General features: G+C 45.9%; 1 protein-coding gene across 1 annotated transcript in view; it reads left to right on the top strand.

Moving 5' to 3' along the window:
• ERBIN (erbb2 interacting protein) overlaps positions 1 to 24,513 on the top strand; it is a 231,367-nt gene that overhangs the window by 165,137 nt on the left and 41,717 nt on the right. The window contains 7 exon segments of the mRNA XM_038765465.1: positions 2,841 to 2,970; positions 4,366 to 4,481; positions 5,972 to 6,041; positions 10,663 to 10,762; positions 16,912 to 17,033; positions 17,619 to 17,789; positions 19,054 to 19,236. Of these exon segments, the coding sequence (XP_038621393.1) occupies positions 2,841 to 2,970; positions 4,366 to 4,481; positions 5,972 to 6,041; positions 10,663 to 10,762; positions 16,912 to 17,033; positions 17,619 to 17,789; positions 19,054 to 19,236 (892 nt within the window).

Genomic DNA, 24,513 nt, shown 5'->3' with positions numbered 1-24,513 from the left:
TAAATAAAAGTGAAGACCGACACAAAATAATTCCCAGATGGAAGGAAGAAGGGGAAATGGATACGTACGTAGTTGATGTTTAAATAGGAGGGTGTGTAAATCAGTCCATCAGTGGTGTTTATCATCATCAATCGTATTTATTGAGCACTTACTATGTGCAGAGCACTGTACTAAGCGTTTGGGAAGTACAAATTGGCAACATCTAGATACAGTCGCTACCCAACAGTGGGCTCACGGTCTAAAAGGGGGAGACAGAGAACAAAACCAAACATACTAACAAAATAAAATAAATAGAATAGATATGTACAAATAAAATAAATAAATAAATAGAGTAAAAAAATATGTACAAACATATATACATATATACAGGTGCTGTGGGGAAGGGAAGGAGGTAAGATGGGGGGATGGAGAGGGGGACGAGGGGGAGAGGAAGGAAGGGGCTCAGTCTGGGAAGGCCTCCTGGAGGAGGTGAGCTCTCAGCAGGGCCTTGAAGGGAGGAAGGAGGTGTTTATCGAGTCCTTACTGTGCGCAGAACGCTGTATTAAGCGCTTGGGAGAGTACAGTGCATCAGAGTTGTTAAGCTCATTCCCTGCCCACAAGAATCTTTCAGTCTAGAGAGGGAGACAGTTAATATACATAATATATAATACTTTAATTTACATAAAGTACAGGTCTGTGCATCAGTGTGCATCTGTACATCTTGTACTTCCCAAGCGCTTAGTACAGTGCTCTGCACACAGTAAGCGCTCAATAAATACGATTGACTGATTGATTGATTACATCGAGAGCTTAGTACCGTGCTCTGCACACGGGGAGCGCTCAGTAAATATGAACAATGCTGCGGGGCTTCTAGACTGTGAGCCCACTGTTGGGTAGGGACCATCTCTATACATTGCCAGCTTGTACTTCCCAAGCGCTTAGTACAGCGCTCTGCACACCGTAAGCGCTCAGTAAATACGATTGAATGAATGAAGATGGGGTGGCTATCAAGTCGTGAGACATAGGAGTGCTTTGGGTGGGTCTCAAGGGCCCATCTTAATAATGATGATAATAGGTGCTTCCTCTGTGTGAAGCATTGTGCTAAGCCCTGAGGTAGATGTACACTTATCATTCATTCTTTCATTCAGTCGTATTTATTGAGCACTTATTGTGTGCAGAGCACTGTACTAAGCGCTCGGGAAGTCCAAGTTGGCAACATATAGAGACGGTCCCTACCCAACAGTGGGCTCACAGTCTAGAAGGGGGAGACAGACGACAAAACAAAACGTATTAACAAATCAGCTTTGTGGTCCCAAATCAACAGGTGGTTGGCACCCCTTGTTTCCTCACAAGTTGGGAAGCCCAAGCAACCCTAGGACTGGGACATTCGTTCATTCATTCCTTCAATCGTATTTATTGAGCGCTTACTGTGTGCAGAGCGCTTGGGAAGTACAATTTGGCAACATATAGAGACGGTCCTTACCCAACAGTGGGCTCACAGTCATCATCATCATCATCAATCGTATTTATTGAGCTCTTACTATGTGCAGAGCACTGTACTAAGCGCTTGGGAAGTACAAATTGGCAACATATAGAGACGGTCCCTACCCAACAGTGGGCTCACAGTCTAGAAGCGGGACCCCCCCCCCCCCCGATGAGAATTGATCATTCCTGAAGGGAATCTGGCCAACTATCTTGAAATCCTTATTAGGTCTGGTGTCTCCTGTGTCCCAAGAATACGTGTAAATTGAGTGCAGATTCATTCATTCAGTTGTATTTTATAATGGCATTTATTGAGCGCTTACTAGGTGCAATGCACTGTTCTAAGCTCTGAATAATAATAATGGCATTTATTAAGCACTTACTACATGCAAAGCACTGTTCTAAGCGCTGGGGAGGTTACCGGGTGATCAGGTTGTCCCCCGGGGGGCTCACAGTCTTCATCCCCATTGTACAGATGAGGGAACTGAGGCCCAGAGAAGTGAAGTGACTTGCCCAAAGTCACCCAGCTGACAAGTGGCGGAGTTGGGATTTTTTTTTTTGCATTTATTAAGCGCTTACTATGTGCAAAGCACTGTTCTAAGCGCTGGGGAGGTTACAAGGTGATCAGGTCGTCCCACGGGGGGCTCACAATCTTAATCCCCGTTTTACAGCTGAGGGAACTGAGGCCCAGAGAAGTAAAGTGACTTGCCCAAAGTCACACAGCTGACAGCTGGCAGAGCCGGGATTCGAACCCATGAACTCTGACTCCAAAGCCCGGGCTCTTTCCCACTGAGCCACGCTGCTTCCCCCGTGACCTCTGACTCCAAAGTCCACGCTCTTTGAGTGCGTAGTGCGTACAAAGCGCTGTTCTAAGAGTACAATAGAAGAATAAACGGGCACATTCCCCGCCCACAACGAGCTTACATCCTACAGGGAGAGACAGACTTTAATATCAATAAATAAATAAGAGCAGCACCAGCAGCGGGCGGGATTCGGGGCGGACGTGCCTTTGATAAAAGCCCACCAGATACCAACGAAGGAACCTCGGGGAGGGCTTTCACCTGGGAAGCGGGGAACCTGCCGGAGCTTAGGTCATTCATTCAGTTGTATTTATTGAGCGCTTACTGTGTGCAGAGCACTGTACTAAGCGCTTGGGAAGTCCAAGTTGTGCAACGTATAGGGACGGTCATTCATTCATTCATTCAATCGTATTTATCGAGCGCTTACTGTGTGCAGAGCACTGTACTAAGCGCTTGGGAAGTCCAAGGTGGCAACATAGACGGTCCCTACCCAACAGCGGGCTCACAGTCCGAGCGGATGACCGACCGTGTAATAGCTTCCTTCCGAACGCGCTTTCGTTTTCATTTTTCACGTCCCAGGCTGATCTCCCTCGAAGAACTGGACTGTAGCTTCAATGAAGTCGAAGCTTTGCCTCCGTCCGTTGGGCAGCTGACCAACGTTAGAACCTTCGCCGCCGACCACAATTTTTTACAGCAGTTGCCGCCGGAGGTACTGTATTCATTCATCCGTACTTATTGGGCGCTTATTGTGTGCAAAGCACTGTAAAAATAATAATATTAATAGTGATAGTATTCGTTAAGTGCTTACTATGTGCAAAGCACTGTTCTAAGCACTAGAGAGGTTACAAGGTAATCAGGTTGCCCCACCGGGACTGTACTAAGCACTTGGGAGGGTTCAATGCTACAATCAATCAATCAATCAGTCGTATTTATTGAGCGCAACAAACGGATACATTCCCTGCCCACATCGAGCTCACAGTCTAGAGGGAGAGACTGTATAAGAAGAATAATGATGGCATTTATTAAGCGCTTACTATGTGCAGAGCACTGTTCTAAGCACTGGGGAGGTTACAAGGGTGATCAGTTTGTCCCACGGGGGGCTCACAGTCTTCATCCCCATTTTACAGATGAGGAAACTGAGGCTCAGAGAAGTTAAATGACTTGCCCAAAGTCACACAGCTGACAATTGGCGGTAGGCTGAATACAGTATACTGTATGCTGCTTCGGGCTAAAATTTTGCATGGGTCTTTCCAATTCCCGGAGCACTGCCCTTTGAATATGCAATTCCGGTTGGGATCTGTGAATTGATGCTTCTTTTTATTGGTGTATTTTCCTCTGACTGAAATTTTACAGTAGTTAAGGTATTTTTGCTTGAGCTCTTTTTCATCAAAAGATACGGCCAGATGGAACTGGCGATGGGAAGTAAAGATCGAAAGGGAGGGCTGAAAAGTCTGCTCGAAATTTGAAGTTGTTCATCGAAATCAGGGGAAGGTCGCATGAGTTGCTTGTGAAATCTTCCTGACCGAATACCCAGTAGTCAATTCATGAGTCTTAATCCCCATTTTACAGATGAGGGAACTGAGGCTCAGAGAAGTTAAATGACTTGCCCAAAGTCACACAGCTGATAATTGGCAGTATGCTGAATACAGTATACTGCATGCTGCTTCGGGCTAAAATTTTGTATGGGTCTTTCCAATTCCCGGAGCACTGCCCTTTGAATATGCAATTCCGGTTGGGATCTGCGAACTGATGCTTCTTTTTATTGGTGTATTTTCTTCTGACTGAAATTTTACGGTCATTGAGGTATTTTCGCTTGAGCTCTTTCTCATCGAAAGATACGACAAGATGGAACTGGTGATGGGAAGTAAAGATTGAAAGGGCGGGCTGAAAAGTCTGCTCGAAATTTGAAGTTGTTCATCTAAATCAGGGGAAGGTCGTATGCGTTGCTTATGAAATGTTCCTGACCAAATACCCAGTAGTCAGTTCATGATATTTATTGAGCTCTTACTCTTGTGCAGAGCACTCTACTAGGTGCCTGGGAGGGCACAGTAGAGTTACCCGTACACGTTTGGAAAGTTAAGTCATTTTTGGTTGGCTCTTTCAGATTGGAAGCTGGAAGAACGTAACCGTGTTGTTTCTCCATTCGAATAAACTCGAGACTCTTCCTGAGGAAATGGGCGATATGCAGAAATTAAAAGTCATCAATCTAAGCGACAATAGGTTTGTGATGCCGAATCTGTCCATTTGGTTAGCTAAACCCTGAGCGGAGTTAAACATTTTCCTAATCAAAGTTGCCGCCCACCCCCAAACGGTCTAAGTGATCTGAAATCCCATCTTTTCTACTCTATTTATTACTCTATTTATTTATTTTACTTGTACATCAGTCAATCAATCAATCAATCATATTTATGGAGCGCTTACTGTGTGCAGAGCACTGTACTAAGTGCTTGGGAAGTACAAGTTGGCAACATATAGAGACAGTCCCTATTCTGTTAATACGTTTTGTTTTGTTCTCTGTCTCCCCCTTCTAGACTGTGAGCCTGCTGTTGGATAGGGACCGTCTCTATATGTTGCCAACTTGCACTTCCCAAGTGCTTAGTACAGTGCTCTGCACACAGTAAGCGCTCAATAAATACGATTGAATGAATGAATATGTATATATGTTTGTACATATTTATTACTCTATTTTACTTGTACATATTTATTCTATTTAGTTTATTTTGTTAATATGTTTTGTTTTGTTCTCTGTCTCCCCCTTCTAGACTGTGAGCCCGCTGTTGGGTAGGGACCGTCTCTATATGTTGCCAACTTGGACTTCCCAAGCGCTTAGTACAGTGCTCTGCACACAGTAAGCGCTCAATGAATACGATTGAATGAATGAATGAATGAATGAATCTTCATTTTCCCCTAAATCAGTAGGGCAGAAGTTTAAAAATAGGATTAATTTTCTTGGACAGCAACTGTCAAAGTTTCTGATGGTAGATTTCAGGTACTGGGTAGTTTTCTGAGATTGTTTGGAGGGAGAAATCCCAGTGTCCCTCTATAAGTACGTGACTGATTTTGGATGTTTTGAGGGCAGAGCTGCATTCATTCATTCATTCATTCATTCATTCATTCATTCAGTGTTCTAAGCACTGGGGGGATACAAGGTGATCAGGTTGTCCCATGTGGGGCTCACAGTCTTCATCCCCGTTTTACAGATGAGGGAACTGAGGCCCAGGGAATAATAATAATAATAATGGCATTTATTAAGGACTTACTATGTGCAAAGCACTGTTCTAAGCGCTGAGGGGATACAAAGTGATCAGGTTGTCCCTCGGGGCTCACAGTCTTAATCCCCATTTTACAGATGAGGTCACTGAGGCCCAGAGAAGTGAAGTGACTTGCCCAAAGTCACACAGCTGACAATTGGCGGAGCCGGGATTTGAACCCGTGACCTCCGACTCCCAAGCCCGGGCTCTTTCCAGTGAGCCACGCTGCTAAGATGCGCATCATTAACAAAATAAATAGAATAATAAATACGTACAAGTAAAATAGAGTAAAAAATCTGTACAAGCGTATATACAGTTTTTACGTACAAGTGGATCATTGTTGCCTAATAAACCATTGGTTTACTTGATTTACATTTTCCCATTGGGGTTAAAACCCCACGCTTAATTTACATTTTCCCATTGTAAATTGTCATTTGTTGTTTTTTTTTTTTCTGCTAGGCTGAAGAATTTGCCCTTTAGTTTTACAAGGCTTCAGCAGCTGACTGCCATGTGGCTCTCCGACAATCAGGTGGGTAATGTTTTGAATTTATTTAGAGAGAATGGCCGCAACTTAACTGTCCGCTGTCAGTTTTGCAGCAGGCAGTTGAGGGGAAAGCGAATGTCCTTTTTTTTTGAAGGGGTTAGAGGACTCCAAGCCCACTTGGGCTTTGGGGGAAAATTCTGATGCCTAACCAGAAATAATTAATTGCCAATCAGTCGGTGTTGACTGAGGGCTTGCTGTGTGCAGAGCGCCCGATCCCTGCCCACGGGAACCATGATTCGGTGAAGAAAAATCCAGTCCAGTCCTCTTAAGAAAACTTGGTGTACAGATGTGCACACGCGTGTGCACACGCCTGTCAGACTGGGGGAATGGTACCGTTCCAGGCCTTGAATTGGCCATAGCTTTTAATATATTTCCCCCCCTTCCCCCTCTCCATCCCCCCCATCTTACTTCCTTCCCTTCCCCACAGCACCTGTATATATGTATAGATGTTTGTACATATTTATTACTCTATTTATCTTGTACATATCTATTCTATTTATTTCATTTTGTTAGTATGTTTGGTTCTGTTCTCTGTCTCCCCCTTCTAGACTGTGAGCCCGCTGTTGGGTAGGGACCGTCTCTATGTGTTGCCGACTTGGACTTCCCAAGCGCTTATTTCCAGTGCTCTGCACACAGTAAGCGCTCAATAAATACGATTGATTGATTGATTTAGTCGCGCTTGACATCGTCGTGGAGAAACTGGGGAAATGAGGTTCGTATTTCTGATTTTGCTAGGTGGAGGCCCAGCCGTCCTTCAAAGAGTAGCCTTCCAGGGCGGCTTTCACACGAGCCCTCAAATCCAGCCGGACTGCGGCCGGCCACCGGCGTTTTCTTTGTCTTTTCCAGGGTGGCCCTCCTTGCAGTTATTAGAGAAGCAGCGTGGCTCAGTGGAAAGAGCCCGGGCTTTGGAGCCAGAGGTCATGGGTTCAAATCTCGGCTCCGCCACGTGTCAGCTGTGTGACTTTGGGCAAGGCACTTTACTTCTCTGGGCCTCAGTTCCCTCATCTGTAAAATGGGGATTAAGACTGTGAGCCCCACGTGGGACGACCTGATCGCCTTGTACCCTCCCCGGTGCTTAGAACAGTGCTTTGCACATAGTAAGCACTTAATAAATGCCATCATTATTATTATTATTATTGATGTTATCGTCTGCCTCTCAATCAATCAATCAATCAATCAATCGTATTTATTGAGCGCTTACTATGTGCAGAGCACTGTACTAAGCGCTTGGGAAGTACAAATTGGCATCACATAGAGACAGTCCCTACCCAACAGTGGGCTCACAGTCTAAAAGGGGGAGACAGAGAACAGAACCAAACATACCAACAAAATAAAATAAGTAGGATAGAAATGTACAAGTAAAATAAATAAATAAATAAATAAATAGAGTAATAAATATGTACAACCATATATACAAAAATACAGGTGCTGTGGGGAAGGGAAGGAGGTAAGACGGGGGGATGGAGAGGGGGACGAGGGGGAGAGGAAAGAAGGGGCTCAGTCTGGGAAGGCCTCCTGGAGGAGGTGAGCTCTCAGCAGGGCCTTGAAGGGAGGAAGAGAGCGAGCTGGGCGGATGGACAGAGGGATTGGGGGCATTCCAGGCCCGGGGGAGGACGTGGGCCGGGGGTCGACGGCGGGACAGGCGAGAGCGAGGTACGGTGAGGAGATTAGTGGTGGAGGAGCGGAGGGTGCGGGCTGGGCTGGAGAAGGACAGAAGGGAGGGGAGGTAGGAGGGGGCGAGGGGATGGACAGCCTGGAAGCCCAGGGTGAGGAGTTTCTGCCTGATGCGCAGATTGATCGGTAGCCATTGGAGGTTTTTGAGGAGGGGAGTAATATGTCCAGGGCGTTTCTGGACAAAGATAATCTGGGCAGCAGCATGAAGTGCTGCTTACAGTCTCCCTCTAGACTGTAAGCTCCTTGCGGGCCGAGAAGGTATCAACCAACTCTGTTGTAGCGTACTTGCCCGAGCGCTTAGCACAGTGCACTTCACGCAGTTAGCACTCAATAAATACCACTGATGGTCGATCTCTTCTCTAGGGGTCAAGGGCGTGATTTCCCTCTTCTTTCTGTGTCTATTTTGGATCTCCTCTGCCTCCCTCCAAGACTCCTCACTGCCCCTCTTCTCAAAGTCCTTCCCTGATTTAATTAATTAATGATGGCATTTATTAAGCGCTTACTATCAATCAATCGTATTTATTGAGCGCTTACTGTGTGCAGAGCACTGTACTAAGCGCTTGGGAAGTCCAAGTTGGCAACATATAGAGACGGTCCCTACCCAACAGTGGGCTCACAGTCTAAAAGGGGGAGACAGAGAACAAAACCAAACATACTAACAAAATAAAATAAATAGAATAGATATGTACAAGTAAAATAAATAAATAGACACCGTTCTAAGTGCTGGGGAGGTTACAAGGTGATCAGGTTGTCCCACGGGGGGCTCAGAGTCTTAATCCTCATTTTACAGATGAGGGAACTGAGGCCCAGAGAAGTGAAGTGACTTGCCCAAAGTCACCCAGCTGACCATTGGCAGAGCCGGGATTTGAACCCACGGCCTCCGACTCCAAATCCCGGGCTCTTCCCACTGAGCCACTCTGCTTCTCTGATTTCCTCCTGTCTCCCTTCTCCCCGGGCTCCTCTGAGCTGCTCAGTCTCCTGTTATTTTCCTTCTCCCCGTGAAATTCCTGAAGCTGGTATTTGTGATGATTTGTACATATTTATTACTCTATTTATTTATTTATTTATTTTACTTGTACATTTCTATCCTATTTATTTTATTTTGTTGGTATGTTTGGTTCTGTTCTCTGTCTCCCCCTTTTAGACTGCGAGCCCACTGTTGGGTAGGGACTGTCTCTATGTGTTGCCAATTTGTACTTCCCAAGTGCTTAGTACAGTGCTCTGCACATAGTAAGCGCTCAGTAAATACGATTGATTGATTGATTGATTGATGATGATGGCATTTGTTAAGCGCTTACTATGTGCAATTGTGGGCAGTTACAACTTAAATACGATAAATACGATTGATTGATTGCAAAATATCACCCGTCCTCTGCCTTTGGTTCACTCTGAGGCCTTAGGCCCACTTTTTAAATGGGTCCCGATTTCCCAACTCTTAACTTGGCGGTTAATACGAGGGTCTCACCTTCTAAGGATTTTGTCCTGATTATTCTTTATGGGTGGGCATGTAGATTTAGGTGCACTGATGGGCATTGATGTGGTTTCAGAGGGCGTGGAATGATGCATTTTGATTTGGGTGATTAAATCAGAGCGATGTTTAGCATTAACCCGGTGCTTTGAATTGTCCAAGTACTTTGCAATGATTAACCCACACATTCTTAGACTGTGAGCCCACTGTTGGGTAGGGACCGTCTCTATATCCATCCAATCGTATTTATTGAGCCCTTACTGTGTGCAGAGCACTGTACTAAGCGCTTGGGAAGTCCAAGTTGGCAACATCTAGAGACGGTCCCTACCCAACAGTGGGCTCACAGTCTTACTTAAACTAATCTTGGCAGATCTCAGCCCAATCAATCAATCAATCAATCATATTTATTGAGCGCTTACTGCGTGCAGAGCACTGTACTAAGCGCTTGGGAAGTCCAAGTTGGCAACATATAGAGACGGTCCCTACCCAACAGTGGGCTCACAGTCTTACTTAAAGTCATCTTGGCAGATCTCAGCCCAGTCAATCAATCAATCAATCGTATTTATTGAGCGCTTACTGTGTGCAGAGCACTGGACTAAGCACTTGGGAAGTACAAGTTGGCAACATATAGAGATGGTCCCTACCCAACAGCGGGCTCACAGTCTAGAAGGTGGAGACAGAGAACAAAACCAAACATATTAACAAAATAAAATAAATAGAATAGATATGTACAAGTAAAATAAATAGAGTAATAAATACATACAGACATATATCCATATATACAGGTGCTGTGGGGAAGGGAAGGAGGTAAGGTGGGGGGGATGGAGAGGGGGAGAGGAAGGAGGGGGCTCAGTCTGGGAAAGTCCTTCCCTTTCCACCAGAAAGAGGTTACAAAATCCAAATTCCGTATATTGTATAATTTTTCCTCAGGCACCCCATCTGAAGCCGGATTTAGGTTTCAGCTTTACAGTTTTGCGAACGCTGTCTTTCATCCAAGTGGCAAACCAAGAGATAAAACGTTGAGCGTAGCTCAGTGACCCTCTGTTTTCGCTAAGTACGGTCCTACCGCACAGAAAACAATTCCCAAGCAGTTACGCCCGTCTCAACCGGGAAATCTCGGACCATCTGTCGGGATGAACGGTGCTTTGCACATAGTAAGCGCTTAACAAATGCCATCATTATTATTATTATGAAGGTTATTTGAAAATAATTGCCTGGGAGGGAGTGTGGCTAGTGGAAAGAGCAAATTACCGGCAGTCAGGAGACGCGGGTTCTCTAGGTTGAGCTCTGCCGCTGGCCAGCTGGGTGTCTCTGGGCAAGTCACTTGCCCTCTCTGGTGACGGTAATACCTGTCTCTCCCTTTCTCCGGCCCCTTTCTTCCTTCTGTCCCGGAGTTAATTCCAGGGTTGGCGAGTGCCCGCTAAATGCCGTTAACTCCCGCTGTAACCGCGTTTCTTCTCCTAGTCCAAAGCACTGATCCCGCTTCAGAAGGAGACTGATCCGGAAACCCAGAAGACCGTGCTCACCAACTACATGTTCCCCCAGCAGCCGAGGACCGAGGAGGGTAAGGATCGATTCAAACTGGTTTTCCCAGCCAAGAAAAAGGAAGAAAGCGCTCAGAACAGTGCTCAGCGCTTAGAACAGTGCCTTGCACATAGTAAGCGCTTAATAAATGCCATTAAAAAAAGAAAAAAAGGAAGCGCTATAGGTGGAGCATTGGATTTCGGAGACTCGGCTAGCTTGCGAGGAATCGTGAGGGGCCACCAGAAATGAAGATGTTCATTCATTCATTCAGGCGTGTTTATTGAGCGCTTACTGTGTGCAGAGCACTGGGCTAAGCGCTTGGGAAGTACAAGTTGGCAACATACTAGAGAATCAATCAATCGTATTTATTGAGCGCTTACTGTGTGCAGAGCACTGGTCTAAGCGCTTGGGAAGTCCAAGTTGCAACATACTAGAGAATCAATCAATCGATCAATCGTATTTATTGAGCGCTTACTGTGTGCAGAGCACTGGTCTAAGCGCTTGGGAAGTACAAGGTGCAACATACTAGAGAATCAATCAATCAATCGTATTGAGCGCTTACTGTGTGCAGAGCACTGGTCTAAGCGCTTGGGAAGTCCAAGTTGCAACATACTAGAGAATCAATCAATCAATCAATCGTATTTATTGAGCGCTTTCTGTGTGCAGAGCACTGGTCTAAGCGCTTGGGAAGTACAAGTTGCAACATACTAGAGAATCGATCGTGTTTATTGAGCGCTTACTGTGTGCAGAGCACTGTACTAAGCTCTCGGGAAGTACGCTAGAGAAGCAGCGTGGCTCAGTGGAAAGAGTCCGGGCTTTGGAGTCAGAGGTCATGGGTTCAAATCCCGCCTCCGCCGACTGTCAGCTGTGTGACTTTGGGCAAGTCACTTCAATCAATCAATCGTATTTATTGAGCGCTTACTGTGTGCAGAGCACTGTGCTTAGCGCTTGGGAAGTACAAGCTGGCAACATATAGAGACGGTCCCTACCCAACAGTGGGCTCTTCTTGTCCAGCGATAAGTCTAACCTTAGACCCATTTGACTCTTGGAACTTCATTTGGGGATCAATCCATCGTATTTATTGAGCGCTTCCTGTGTGCAGAGCACTGTACTAAGCGCTCGGGAAGTCCAAGTTGGCAACATATAGAGGCAGTCCCTAATCAAAGGCTTTGGTCAGAGAGTCAGCCCCCGGCAAACCCAGGTCGTGTGAATTATAGTCGCGAGTCCAACCTTATGGAGAATTTCTGTCTTGGTTGAATTTCTTCCTGTTTTCTTTTAAAGTTTCCTTGGGATTATCCTCTTTCCCGTTGCCTCCATATTGTCTCTCTATCTTTTGGATACCTTGTGGTGGGAAAAGACAACTCTGGTTGGGATCGTCCTCTCTGCTCTGGTACCCACTGGAATAATATTCATTCATTCATTCATTCATTCATTCATTCGATCGTATTTATTGAGCGCTTACTGTGTGCAGAGCACTGGACTAAGCGCCTGAGAAGTACGAGTTGGCAACAGATAGAGACGGTCCCTACCCAACAGCGGGCTCACGGTCTAGAAGATCAGGGCTTGGAACGGTGCTTGGCACATCAGCGCTTAGAACAGTGCTTTGCACATAGTAAGCGCTTAACAAATGCCAACATTATCATAGTAGGCACTTAACAAATACCATCATCGTTATTATTATTAATATCGTTAAGGGAGTGGGGCGACAGTGCTGTTTCGTCCGCCTGTAATTCCTGTTTGTGGGATTTCTTATCGCTGGGTGCTGGGCGATTTGGGGCAAATGATCTCACTTTTTCCCCTCAGTTAAGTTCATCAATCAGTGGTATTTGTTGAGCGCTTACTGTGTGCAGAGCACTGTACTAAGCGCTTAAAAGAGTCCAGTAGGGCAGAGTTGGTAGACACATTCCCTGCCCACAAATAGCATACAGTCTAGCGGGAGAGAGGGGCGGTAAGACTTTCTCCTCTGTACCTCCCAGAGACGGGACAGTGAGTAAGAGCATTCATTCATTCAGTGGTATTTATTGAGCGCCTCCTGTGTGCAAATCCCGGCTCCGCCAATTGTCAGCTGCGTGACTTTGGGCAAGTCACTTCACTTCTCTGTGCCTCCGTTACCTCATCTGTAAAATGGGGATTAAGACTGTGAGCTCCCTGTGGGACAACCTGGTCACCTTGTAACCTCCCCAGCGCTTAGAACAGTGCTTTGCACATAGTAAGCGCTTAACAAATGCCATTATTATTATTATTTTTTATGGCATTTATTAAGCGCTTAGTATGTGCAAAGCACTGTTCTAAGCGCTGGGGAGGTTACAAGGTGAACAGATTGTCCCACGGGGGGCTCACAGTCTTCATCCCCGTTTTGCAGATGAGGTAACTGAGGCCCAGAGAAGTGAAGTGACTTGCCCAAAGTCACCCAGCTGACAATCGGCAGAGCCGGGATTTGAACCCATGACCTCGGACTCCAAAGCCCGGGCTTTTCCCACTGAGCCACGCTGCTTCACTACCCGACTGACGGTGAAGTTCACCTGTGAGCATAGGGCTATCTGGGAGTGATTACGGGCCTCGGACATAGCCGATTTGTACTTCCCAAACGCTCAGCACAGCGCTCTGCACACGGTATTATTATTATTATTAAGGCACTTGGGAGAGTACAGTATAACAATCAACAGACACATTCCCAATGGTCACCTCTAGGCCATAAAGTTATTCTTGAAGTTTACTGTCTCGTTACTTCGGGCCATCAAATCTCTAATCTCTAAATCTCTGTCTCCCCCTTTTAGACTGCGAGCCCACTGTTGGGTAGGGACCGTCTCTATATGTTGCCAACTTGTTCTTCCCAAGCGCTTAGTACAGTGCTCTGCACACAGTAAGCGCTCAATAAATACGATTGATGATGATGATAATTGGTCTACCCCAAAGGTGTGTAATCCTTCTTCCACAAAACACCATAAACACATTTTCCCATACGTCAAACTGTGGGACCCGGGGAATGTGGAAGAGTTTGTGCTCACGCCCCCGACACGCTGAGAAAGAGTCTGACCTTGGAATAATAATAGCATTTATAATAATAATAATAATAATAATGACATTTGTTAAGCGCTTACTATGTGCAAAGCACTGTTCTAAGTGCTGGGGAGGTTACAAGATGATCAGGTTATCCCACAGGGGGCTCATGGGCTTCATCCCCATTTTACAGATGAGGTCACGGAGGCCCAGAGAAGTGAAGTGGCTTGCCCAAGGTCACACAGCAGACATGTGGCGGAGTCTGGATTCGAACCCATGACCTCTGACTCCAAAGCCCGTGCTCTTTCCACTGAGCCACGCTGCTTCTCTTTATTCTATTTTGTTAATATGTTTTGTTTTGTTGTCTGTCTTCCCCTTCTAGACTGTGAGCCCGCTGTTGGGTAGGGACCGTCTCTATAAGTTGCCAACTTGGACTTTCCAAGCGCTTAGTCCAGTGCTCTGCACACAGTAAGCGCTCAATAAATACTATTGAATGAATGAATGAAAAGTCAACTTCTCTGGGCCTCAGTTCCCTCATCTGTAAAATGGGGATTAAGACTATGAGCACCCCCGTAGGACAACCTGATCACCTTGTAACTTTCCCAGCACTTAGAACAGTGCTTTGCACATAGTAAGCACTTAATAAATGCCATCATTGTTGTTATTATTAATTGTTATTATTAATAATAATAATAATTGTGGAATTTTCTTAGCACTTACTGTGTGTCAGGCACTGTTTTAAGCGCTGGAGTGAATACAAGCGTAATCCCTATCCCACATGGGGCTCACAGTCTTGATCCCCATCTGATAGATGAGGTAACTGAGGTAAAGGGAAAGTGAAGTGACTTGTCCAAGGTCACACAGCAGACACGTGGCGAAGAGAGGATTAGAACCCAGGTCCTTCGGACTCCCAGGAGCATGATGGCAACAGTGGAAATCACCATCAGTCCAGAACCAGGAACGTTGGGTGTGTCTCTCGGTTGGTTTTCACATCCGTTCATTGGATTGGGATTTGATTGGTTCAAATCCCGGCTCCGCCACTTATCAGCTGTGTGACTGTGGGCAAATCACTTCACTTCTCTGGGCCTCAGTTCCCTCATCTGTAAAATGGGGTTGAAGACTGTGAGCCCCCCGTGGGACAACCTGATCACCTTGTAACCTCCCCAGCGCTTAGAACAGTGCTTTGCACATAGTAAGCGCTTAATAAATGCCATTATTATTATTATTATTATTATCCGTTTGTGCCGGCCACGTGACTTCCATCCGCTCAGCTTAATTTCTGGCACGGCGTGGGCAAGGACTACCTGGCGTAGCTGGTACCCTCCCGTAATCCTTCAGGATCTGGTTCTAATTTTGTTTATCGGAGAAGGTCCCTTTGGCAAATGGTGCTAATTACGTGCCTTTTGACAAGTTTCTTTTAAAAAACGCTTTTGGCTGAAATTCCTTTGAGACAGTCCGGATGACTAGCACAGTGTGGGCACTGAATGAGGGAATGAATGAATGAATATCATCAATTCCATATATTTTGTCGGTTCAAATAAGCTGGCTTATTTGGGGCCTACCTATCACACTTGGACTATGTGCAGAGTACAGTGCTCTGCACACAGTAAGTGCTCAATAAATACGATTGATTGATTGATTGACCTTGTTCTCTTGGGGTATCTATCAAAGCTACTCGCTACCGCAGTTTCACATTTCTTAAAATGTCTGTCTCTCGTTCTTATTTGGGAAGCAGGAAAAATCTGAATTCTCTTTGGAAACGGGCTCTCCAAAGATGAATTCTGGGGAACTGTCCATTTTTTTTTTTTAAATTTTTTGAGCCTGGACCTAATTTACATTGCACCCGTCGATTCATTTCATTAGGCAAATAAAGTAGGTCTGGGTTTTTATGGGTTATACAATCAGTGCAATTCCCCTTTAGCTATGTAAACGCAGTAATGTAATTGCTCGCCTTCCTCCTCTGAGCCTGTTAAAATTATTCACCCATGATGAATTCTGGACTACTCTATTTATTTATTTATTTTACTTGTACATGTCTATTCTATTTATTTTATTTTGTTAATATGTTTTGTTTTGTTCTCTGTCTCCCCCTTCTAGACTGTGAGCCCACTGTTGGGCTTTATATATACTTTATATACTATATATATATATATATGTACTATACTATATATATACTATATATATATACTTTATATATGTATATATGTTTATATCATCATCAATTGTATTTATTGAGCGCTTACTGTGTGCAGAGCACTGTACTAAGCGCTTGGGAAGTACAAGTTGGCAACATATAGAGAAAGTTCCTCCCCAATAGTGGGCTCACAGTCTAAATATAGTTTATATATGTATATATGTTTGTACATATTTATTACTCTATTTATTTTACTTGTACATATCTATTCTATTTATTTTATTTTGTTAGTATGTTTGGTTTTGTTCTCTGTCTCCCCCTTTTAGACTGAGAGCCCACTGTTGGGTAGGGACTGTCTCTATATGTTGCCAACTTTGACTTCCCAAGCGCTTAGTACAGTGCTGTGCACACAGTAAGCGCTCAATAAATACGATTGATTGATTGATTGATTGATTGATTGATTGTTGGGTAGGAACCGTCTCTATATGTTGCCAACTTGTACTTCCCAAGCGCTTAGTCCAGTGCTCTGCACACAGTAAAGCGCTCAATAAATACGATTGATTGATTGATTGATTGACTTTGGGAGTTGGCTGTTTTCAGCTCCCACGGCTGTCTGCAGACCTAGCAAAAATCAGAAAAATCCGGTCGAGTTGTTCTTGAATAGACCACTGGCCGAATGCAGCATGTGCTGTGTACAGTCGTGGATGAGAGAGTCCCTCTTGGAATGAAATGCGGAGATCCAGAGAGAGGATTTGGGAAGGATTGGATTGGATTGGATTGGAGTCGGTGCAGTCAGCATTAGGAAAATAGGCAGTTTCCCAATGTGCTGGCCAGTGGCGTTGAGGAGAGGGAGAGAGAGAGGAGGAAAAACCTGTCTGGCCCTGCCTGTTCTTTACTTTTCAGGTGCTTACGAATGTTACACCCTCAGGAATTATTCATTCATTCATTCAGTCGTATTTATTGAGCGCTTACTGTGTGCGGAGCACTGAGTAGGAAGTAGCTTCTTGTAACTCCAGTCTGTGCTATTTGCCTAAATGATTTCCTTTTCTCTGTAGTTATGTTCATATCAGATAATGAAAGCTTTAACCCTTCCCTGTGGGAGGAACAAAGGAAGCAGCGGGCTCAAGTGGCGTTTGAGTGTGACGAGGACAAAGACGAAAGAGAGGCGCCTCCCAGGGTCAGTATTCCCTCCTCGCCAGTGAAGCCTCGGTCTCTCGCGGGGGACCAAATTCCCTGAGCGGCCCACGCAGGCGGCGGCCGAAAACCACTCCCCCAATTCCACCATCGTCCCCCCGCCTCCGTCTTTTAAAAAAGGTTCCCAAAGGGCACGGAGACCTTTCAAGTAGCGGAGCGTTCCCCCGCCACATAATAACATCGGCCCACTGCCGAGACCGAACATCCGGCACCGTGTGGCTAGCGGTGACGCGCGAGTGAATTAACCAGCGACTGCTGAAATGTTTAAAAAAACAAAACAAAACCCAGAACTGGTTTAGGGGTCACTGAGCCCGTCTCCCCCCAACCCCCTTATACCATTATTGTATTCTTTTAGGCGCTCACAAGGCTCCCCTGCTTTTTCCCATGATCTCAAACTCAGAGATCCGAGATGAATCGAGCTGATTCCGTCCCACCAACGGCTGACTTTTCATCACTTTTCCACCATCTCCCCTGTACAACTTTGATCTTTTTTCTCTTCTTTTCTTTTCCTTTCTTTTCTTTTCCTTTCTTTTCTTTTCTTTTCTTTTCTTTTTTTTTTTTTTTACAGGAGGGAAACTTAAAGAGATATCCAACCCCCTACCCGGACGAACTGAAGAACATGGTGAAAACAGTTCAGACGATCGTCCACAGATTAAAAGAAGAAACAGCGGAAGACTCCGGGAAAGAGTCAAAAGCACCAGAGGACCAGCAAGTCGTAGTAAAAGAGGCGGGTGTAAAGGTTAGAAAGTCATGTCAATATTATTATTATTCTCTGCGCCTCAGTTACCTCATCTGTAAAATGGGGATTAAGACTGTAAGCCGCCCATGGGACAACCTGATTACCTTGTATCCTCCCCAGCGCTTTGAACAGTGCTCTGCACATAGTAAGCGCTTAATAAATGCCATCATCATTATTATTATTATTATTCTCTGCGCCTCAGTTACCTCATCTGTAAAATGGGGATTAAGACTGTAAGCCGCCCGTGGGACAACCTGATTACCTTGTATCGTCCCCAGCGCTTAGAACAGTGCTTTGCACATAGTAAGCGCTTAATAAATGCCATCATTATTAAATCGCAGCCGAGACAGAGGACAGACAAAAGCCTACTCCAGATCTTCAAACGACTGCCTCATTTCCTCCTTTGCCTGCAGATTCAAAACTTTGTAAACCTTTCATTCATTCATCCATTCATTCAATCGTATTTACTGAGCGCTTACTGTGTGCAGAGCACTGTACTAAGCGCTTGGGAAGTACAAATTGGCAACATATCCTCTCTTCCTCCTGTACACGCAGCACCTCTTTCCTCTCCGCCCCTGCCCCCAGCTGACCAGGGCTTCGTTTTCCCCTGGAGATCTGCCCACATAATAGGATAAACCTGGGGTAAAACTTCTTCGAAAAGGATTTTTTATTTTCGTCCAAGTGTAGTAAGCCTAATAATAATAATTTTGGTATTTGTTAAGCATTTATTAGGTGCCAAGTACCGTCCTAAGCCCTGGGATGGATACAGATAGATCGAGTTGGACACAGCCCCTGTCCCTCATGGGGCTCACACTCTTAATTCCCGTTTTATAGATGAGGTAACTGAGGGACAGAGAAGTTAAGTGGCTTGCCCAAGGCCACACAACAGACAAGTGGCGGTGCCGGGATTAGAATCCATGACCTTCTGACTCTCAGGAGCAGCCTGGCCTGGTGGGAAGAGCCCGCTTCTGGGAGTCAGGGGACCAGGCCTGGTTCCGTCATTTGGTCTTCTGGGCGACCTTGGACAAGTCACTTGACTTTTCTGGGCCTCATTTTCCTCAGCTGTAAAATGGGGAGTCAATACCGTTTCTCCGTCCTCCTTAGACCACGAGCCCCGTGTGGGCTAGGGACTACTGTGTCCGACCCGATCAACTTGGACCTACCCCAGTGCGTAGAACAGTGCTTGGCGCATAAGCACTTACCAAATATCGTCGTCGTCGTCGTTATCGTAAGCATTTCTCCATCGGCTTTTTTCTCTTATTAGACTTCAGAGGGGATTCCAGTCAAAGGACAAGCGGAAGACAGGGAACAGTACTCGATGGGAAACTGTGTGCAGAAGGCCAGTGAAGCAGAAGCCGAAATGAGCCCGGAAAACTCGGAGACCGACGCCAACGCCGTAGCCCCCGGAAGCCCCAAGACGAGCACCAGTCAAGAAGGCACGATGGAGGTATGGCACGGTTTCTCTGGTGTTATGTCACTTTTGCCCTGAGAGATAGCAAAGCGGCTCATTTGGCAGAGTTATGAATAAACAGAGTTAATGAATAAACATATCGCCGAGAGGCTCCCGGCGCCTCTCTGGCGTGGCAGCGGGACATAGGGGTGAGCGCTCCGACTTTCAACACAGAGGACCTGTTTTTCCAGGTTGGGCTGGAAATGCGTGGCTGCTGGGAGAATTGAGAGGAAGGGAGAACTGAAAAATGCTTGAAAACTTGCTTCATGGTTCATTTCTCATGCCTTTCATTCATTCATTCATCTTTATTTATTTATTCATTGTATTTGTACATATCTATTCTATTTATTTTATTTTGTTAGTATGTTTGGTTTTGTTCTCTGTCTCCCCCTTTTGTGTGGCTGCTGGGAGAATTGAGAGGAAGGGAGAACTGAAAAATGCTTGAAAACTTGCTTCATGGTTCATTTCTCATGCCTTTCATTCATTCATTCATATTTATTTATTTATTTATTTCATTTGTACATATCTATTCTATTTATTTTATTTTGTTAGTATGTTTGGTTTTGTTCTCTGTCTCCCCCTTTTGTGTGGCTGCTGGGAGAATTGAGAGGAAGGGAGAACTGAAAAATGCTTGAAAACTTGCTTCATGGTTCATTTCTCATGCCTTTCATTCATTCATTCATCTTTATTTATTTATTCATTGTATTTGTACATATCTATTCTATTTATTTTATTTTGTTAGTATGTTTGGTTTTGTTCTCTGTCTCCCCCTTTTGTGTGGCTGCTGGGAGAATTGAGAGGAAGGGAGAACTGAAAAATGCTTGAAAACTTGCTTCATGGTTCGTTTCTCATGCCTTTCATTCATTCATTCATATTTATTTATTTATTTATTTCATTTGTACATATCTATTCTATTTATTTGATTTTGTTAGTATGTTTGGTTTTGTTCTCTGTCTCCCCCTTTTAGACTGTGAGCCCACTGTTGGGTAGGGACTGTCTCTATATGTCACCAATTTGTACTTCCCAAGCGCTTAGTACAGTGCTCTGCACATAGTAAGCGCTCAATAAATACGATTGATGATGATGATGATTCCTTCAATCGTATTTATTGAGCGCTTGCTGTGTGCAGAGCACCGTACCTCACCACACACGAACCGGGTGGGGAAGGGAAAGGACTCTTGACGAGTGATTCGATTTTGGTTCTTCTTTGCCAACCCATGGTGTTCCTTTCTTTTGACTCTCCAACCCACTCTTTCCTGAACTTTTGGCCAAAGCTACAGGTTTCAGAAACCGGAGGCCCCTTTAATGATGTTTTTCTAAGGGAAATAACGCTACCCCTTTCTTTTGAAAAGGGCGGAGGTGTTTTTTTTGTCTCAAAATAACATCCGCCACCTCCTGCGTTTTACAGACGAAGAAACTGAGCTTCAGAAAGCTGAAGTGATGTAGCCAAGGACAGCGTCCACAGCCGGAATTGGAGCAAGGTTTCCTGACACCCATTTTCTAGCTAAGCACCTGAGCACCATGGAGAATGGCATTGCCTTAAAACCCCGCCAAGCTGATCTCTGTCGAGAAATAGGTTAAAGGACGGAAAGGGTCAGTAAATTAGGTACAGAGTCTGGATTTGTGCTTTGGAGGTATTAACCCGGGGGTCCATCCTTCTCGTCCGGCTCACTGTGGGCGCCGGAGCCTAGAATCGATAGAGCCCGGATCTATCTATTGGAACGATCGGATGCTTAAGGTGGAGGGCACGTGGCCGTGAAATAGAGGGAGGCCGAAATGCGCACACGGCCTCCCGTCTCCATTCTCCGGCCGAGGGGAAGGGGAGATTTTTACAGTAGAGAAGCGGGCTCGGATGACTCGACTAGCTTCCTGCTAAGGGTCGTGATCAAATTGATCGTATTTATTGAGCGCTTACTGTGTGCAGAGCGCTGTACTAAGCGCTGTACTAAGGTGAACCCAGCCAGCAACTAGACGTTGTCCAGAGGCCTGGATCCTGGCCCTTGTTCCCATGGAAGACGTCTGCAAGTCGACGATGAGCTCAGGAAGGCTTGGATGTCTACCCGCCTCTCTCCTCCCCATCCAGCCATCAATCAATCAATCAATCAGTCGTATTTATTGAGCGCTTACTGTGTGCAGAGCACTGTACTAAGCGCTTGGGAAGTCCAAGTTGGCAACATATAAAGACAGGCCCTACCCAACAGTGGGCTCACAGTCTGAAAGGGGGAGACAGAGAACAAAACCAAACATACTAACAAAATAAAATAAATAGATATATACAGGTAAAATAAATAAAAGTAATAAATATGTATTTATATGAAATGAAATTTATATGAAATGAATATGTATATATGAAATGAAGAGGAACCACACGAAAATGGATAAATGCACAGGAAGAAAACGAAAAATTAGAGGAGCAGAAAGAACAGGCCATAACGTACCTACTCACCCGATTCCCAGCAATAAAACAGCATCCTGACCAGACCAGACAGAGAGGTCCAAGAGCCTTGCAGGGGCCCCTGGGGGGTGACAGCATTCACAGGGCTTTTCTCAAAAAACAGCCTTTTGGCGACTTCCCATGGGCAGTTATTTGGTCCCTATCAGGTATTTGACTTTGTTTAGAAGGATCTGCAGCCTACAGTTGTTTTCCCTTTGTCCTGGGGGCTTGAGGAAGAAGCCGTAGAAGGATTGTTTAGAGCGTTTCACCGAGGCAAATGGGTTTCCCCCGGTCTTTTAAAAGCTGGTACGTTTATTCACAATGTCCCGGGTCCTGCCCGCCCGGCGCTCTTTGAGCCCGGGGTTCGATTCCCCCGAGCTCGGATTTGGCGGGCGCTGTCTCCGGGGTTTGGGAAGTGGGGACGGGAAGGCTTCTCCGACAACCGACACCCCTTCCTCCTCTTCTGCCTTCAGGCAGGCAGGCAGAGCCAAACTCCCTGCACCCTCCTACACACCCCATGTGCCCGGGCGGTAGACGCTCCGAACCCAAACCTATCGTGCTCTTATTGCGGGGCCCTGATTACCACCGGGTCAGCCATCCGCAAGACTGTGAGCCCACTGTTGGGTAGGGACCGTCTCTATATGTTGCCAACTTGGACTTCCCAAGCGCTTAGTACAGTGCTTTGTACACAGTAAGCGCTCAATTGATTGATTGATTGATCAATGACCCAAACGTTCCCAAACAGCTTCCTGTTTAAAGATGCCGGGGGGCACTCCTTCATCGAGGCTGACTCTGAGGCTGTTTGAAAATGGCCACGTCAATATCTGGGAAAAGGAGAACGGGTTTTGGAAACAGTTCTTCTCCGCTAGATGATTTTGGTGACGTCCTGTTCGCTCAACCCTAGTGCAATTTAGGTAACGCTCCAGCCTCACATTAAGCCGGCTGCTTTTGACCGCGGCCCATGAAATCAGGTTCGTTTTTGCCTCAGAGTCGAGGGCTTTTGCTGACACATCCCAGTTTTTAACAGTAGCACATGGCTATCTTATAGGTGAAAGGAAAATCAATAAGCCTTAGCTTTGATTCATTCATTCATTCAGTCGTATCTATTGAGCGCTCACTGTGTGCAGAGCACTGGACTAAGTGCTAGGGCTCAGTGGAAAAGAGCCCGGGCTTTGGAATCAGAGTTCCTGGGTTCAAATCCCGGCTCCGCCAATTGTCAGCTGGGTGACTTTGGGCAAGTCACTTCTCTGTGCCTCAGTTCCCTCATCTGTAAAATGGGGGTGAAGACTGTGAGCCCCCGTGGGACAACCTGATCACCTTGTAAACGCCCCACACTTAGAACGGTGCTTTGCACATAGTAAGCACTTAATAAATGCCATCATTATTATCCAGTGCTTAGAACGGTGCTTTGCACATAATAAGCGCTTAATAAACTCCATCATTATTATCCAGTGCTTTGCACATAGTAAGCACTTAATAAATGCCATTATTATTATTATTATTATGTGCACCACATTGTCATGCACGCAGTTGTCGTCACCCGGAGTAATGGTTCCTGTTGGATTCTGCTGCGCACGGAGCAACCCGGCCTCTCCACCCATCTGCGGCGTCTCTCCGAGGTGACCCCCTAAGGGTCAGCCTCTTCCCCAGCTCTTCCTCCCTCTTTCCTTCCCGGACTCCGGGCTGCCTCTTCGGAGCAAACCCCCCCCCACCGACGGTTAACGGGGCTTTTCCAGGTCCTCTGGCTTTGGGATCAGGGGGTCCTTAGTTGGCCAGGGCGAAACTCTCCCAAAGTAAATTTCTTCCATCTCGTTTTTAGCAGAGAGCCATCCAAATGTCCCCCATCTTCCGTCGTGCGGGGGTCGCGTTCCCTCACAGCCCCCTGCGTTCAGGAAAACTCACCCTGTGGAGTGCCGTCGGTGTCCGGCTCAGCCCCGCACCGAATCATCATCATCATCAATCGTATTTGTTGAGCGCTTACTATGTGCAGAGCACTGTACTAAGCGCTTGGGAAGTACAAATTGGCAACATATAGAGACGGTCCCTACCCAACAGTGGGCTCAGAGTCTAAAAGAATCCATACGGGCCCTCGGTGCCAGACAAGGGCTAAGCGCGTCACGACACATGTGCCCTCTGTCAGATCCGGCAAGCAGCGTGGCTCAGTGAAAAGAGCCCGGGCTTTGGAGTCAGAGGTTCAAATTCCCGCTCTGCCAATAATAATAATAATAATAATGGCATTTGTTAAGCGCTTACTATGTGCCAAGCACTGTTCTAAGCACTGGGGAGGTTACAAGGTGATCAGGTTGTCCCATGGGGGGCTCACAGTCTTCATCTCCGTTTTACAGATGAGGGAACTGAGGCCCGGAGAAGTGAAGTGACTTGCCCAGAGTTACACAGCTGACAATTGGCGGAGTCGGGATTTGAACCCACGACCTAGGACTCCAAAGCCTGGGCTCTTAAACGGGTTCACAGTCCTAATTAGGAGGGAGAACAGGTATGAATCCCCATTTTGCAGATGAGGGAACTGAGGTACAGAGAAGTGAGGTGACTTGCCCAGGGTCACAGAGCAGGTGAGTGGCGGAGCTGGGATTAGAACCCAGGGCCTCTGACTGTCAGGCCGCTGGGCCATGCTGCTTTTCTAATAATAATAATAATAATAATAATGATGGCATTTATTAAGTGCTTACTATGTGCGAAGCACTGTTCTAAGCGCTGGGGAGGTTACAGAGTGATCAGGTTGTCCCATGGGGGGCTCACAGTCTTAATCCCCATTTTCCAGATGAGGTAACTGAGGCCCAGAGAAGTGAAGTGACTTGCCCAAAGTCTCACAGCTGACACCT

This window comes from Tachyglossus aculeatus, chromosome 23 (genome assembly GCF_015852505.1).
Source record: "Tachyglossus aculeatus isolate mTacAcu1 chromosome 23, mTacAcu1.pri, whole genome shotgun sequence".
NCBI lineage: Eukaryota > Metazoa > Chordata > Mammalia > Monotremata > Tachyglossidae > Tachyglossus > Tachyglossus aculeatus.
Note: the sequence above shows the minus strand (reverse complement) of the source record. Positions and strands in the feature narration are given on the sequence as shown.